Consider the following 1,946-nt stretch of genomic DNA (forward strand, 5'->3'; position numbering starts at 1 on the left):
GTGTGGCGTCTCTACTTTTCCTGGTCACTGCATGCAAGTTCACCAGGGCTGGAGCCATGCCAACCACCTCAGTCAAGGGGAATTCCTGTCAATCAAGTGGTCAGCTTTCTGCTACTNTGGCAAAATACCTGGGAAAATCAAGTTAATAAAATGAATAGGTTAATTATGGCTCAGGATCTTAGTCCAAGGCCAGTTGGTTTCNTTGCTTTGGGGCCTGTGGAGACACCATACATCTTGGGATGAGTTTGTGGCAAATGAGGCCGAAAGACTGTCTAGGATCAAAATCTCAGGGTCCCCGTAGGTTCTGAGAAGGTGATCCTGTACTTATTCATGTCCAGCGTGTGACAGTTTTATTGTCTTTACTCTTTGTTCCTTGGTGCTCTGCCCTTGGGATGCCAAGAGCCTCCCTAGCCTTCCTAGGTCAGTAAGCGGATCTCTCCTCGTCAGCCCTACCCACCCGGTGGCCCTGCGTTTTTGCCTTCCACCGCTCCAGACCTCACCCAGTCCTTAGAGTGTCGGAGTGGGCAGTCTCACTAACCAAAACCTCACCACCTCTCTCTCCTCCTCTCAGAACGGGTTGAACGGCCTGCATCTGGCCTCCAAAGAAGGCCATGTGAAGATGGTGGTTGAACTTCTGCACAAAGAGATCATTCTAGAAACGACAACCAAGGTAAGAACTTGGCATTAGAGATTCAAGTCTGTGGGTCTTCGTATCTCTTCTCAAACTGCAGCCTGGAAACCAGCCTACACATGGTCCTGGATTCCCAGGATGCTGTTCATCACAGCCTGTTTCTCTGAATCTCTGGAGCCACCTAAGAACACAGGACCCTGTGTGTAGAAACCATCAGCAGGCCTGTATTCTATCCTCCTCACTCAGCTCTGAGACCATGACCCTTCTATGGTGGCTTCTTGCTGCCTCATACAGAGCCTGGGGTTCTGCAAGCTCCAGAGCTGAGCCCCAGCTGACTTGCTTCCAACCCTGTGGCCTTAGGCACNTTACTNGGGCACTGGAGAGCCTCAGTGTTCNCACCTGTAAATGGGGCTTCCTCACATATTTGCAGCGTTGGGGTAAACATTAAGTGAGCTGTGTATATAAAGAACCTGGCGTAAGAATTCGGTGGGAAAGAGCGACATGACCCTGTTGTCACTGAAGGTCTAGTCCTTCTCTGGCAAATCTTGCTCACCCATAAATTTATTTTTCTCCATGATCAGTTACCTGAGTGGTGCTTCTGTTTTATCAGGAACTGTTTTGCATAGAAGCATCAATTCATATAGATTGCAAAAACATGATATTTTCATTGCTAGTGCAATTGCTANTGGAACACTATTTTTCGTGCATGGTAAGCACACAGTCTACAACTGACCTATGCCCAACCCCTAAAATGAGCTTTATTTCTCATGTACACTCGACTTGTTTATTAGAATCATCNCTTCTTACTGTCTCATGCTGGTCCCTCTCTTCTCAGCTCCCCACATTTCTGTCTCTTTGCNGGAGTTGCTGTAACCTCTCATTTCTTGCCCGATCCTTGTTAAATGGGGTCCCCAACACAGCCTCGATTTCTGCTCTCTGCAGCAAACATTTGCCACCTCTCAGGCAGAAAATGTCGCTGAACGATATAGAGAGAACAGATATAATTTGTATGAAGTGAGCTTCCAAAATATTATGAAAGTAGACTCCCTTCTCAAGTTAAACTTCCCTAATTTTCATGTCATTTTCTGCTCACTCATCGGTGCAGCGAGTCTGCATTTGCTTCCAGCCCCTTGACAGAAATCGATGGTTTCACCTGCTCTTCCCAGGGGCTGAGAGGCAATTACTGACCTCTAACGTTCCCGGCCACAAACCNGCAGCACCTCTTCCCTGGCGTTTCCCCAGCGTTGAGGAAATGGCACACTTCCCAGATCCTCCCCTTTGGTTTTTATTTTGTGATGAATACTTACTTGGTAGG

At 47.7% G+C, this 1,946-nt stretch overlaps 1 protein-coding gene across 1 annotated transcript in view; it reads left to right on the forward strand.

Moving 5' to 3' along the window:
• The window catches only part of LOC110300160 (ankyrin-1), a 153,532-nt gene that overhangs the window by 108,473 nt on the left and 43,113 nt on the right, over window positions 1–1,946 (forward strand). Inside the window, exon 3 of the mRNA XM_029480690.1 lies at window positions 572–670. Coding sequence (XP_029336550.1) covers window positions 572–670 — 99 coding nt within the window. The remainder of the gene's footprint in view (window positions 1–571; window positions 671–1,946) is intronic.

This window comes from Mus caroli, chromosome 8 (genome assembly GCF_900094665.2).
Source record: "Mus caroli chromosome 8, CAROLI_EIJ_v1.1, whole genome shotgun sequence".
NCBI lineage: Eukaryota > Metazoa > Chordata > Mammalia > Rodentia > Muridae > Mus > Mus caroli.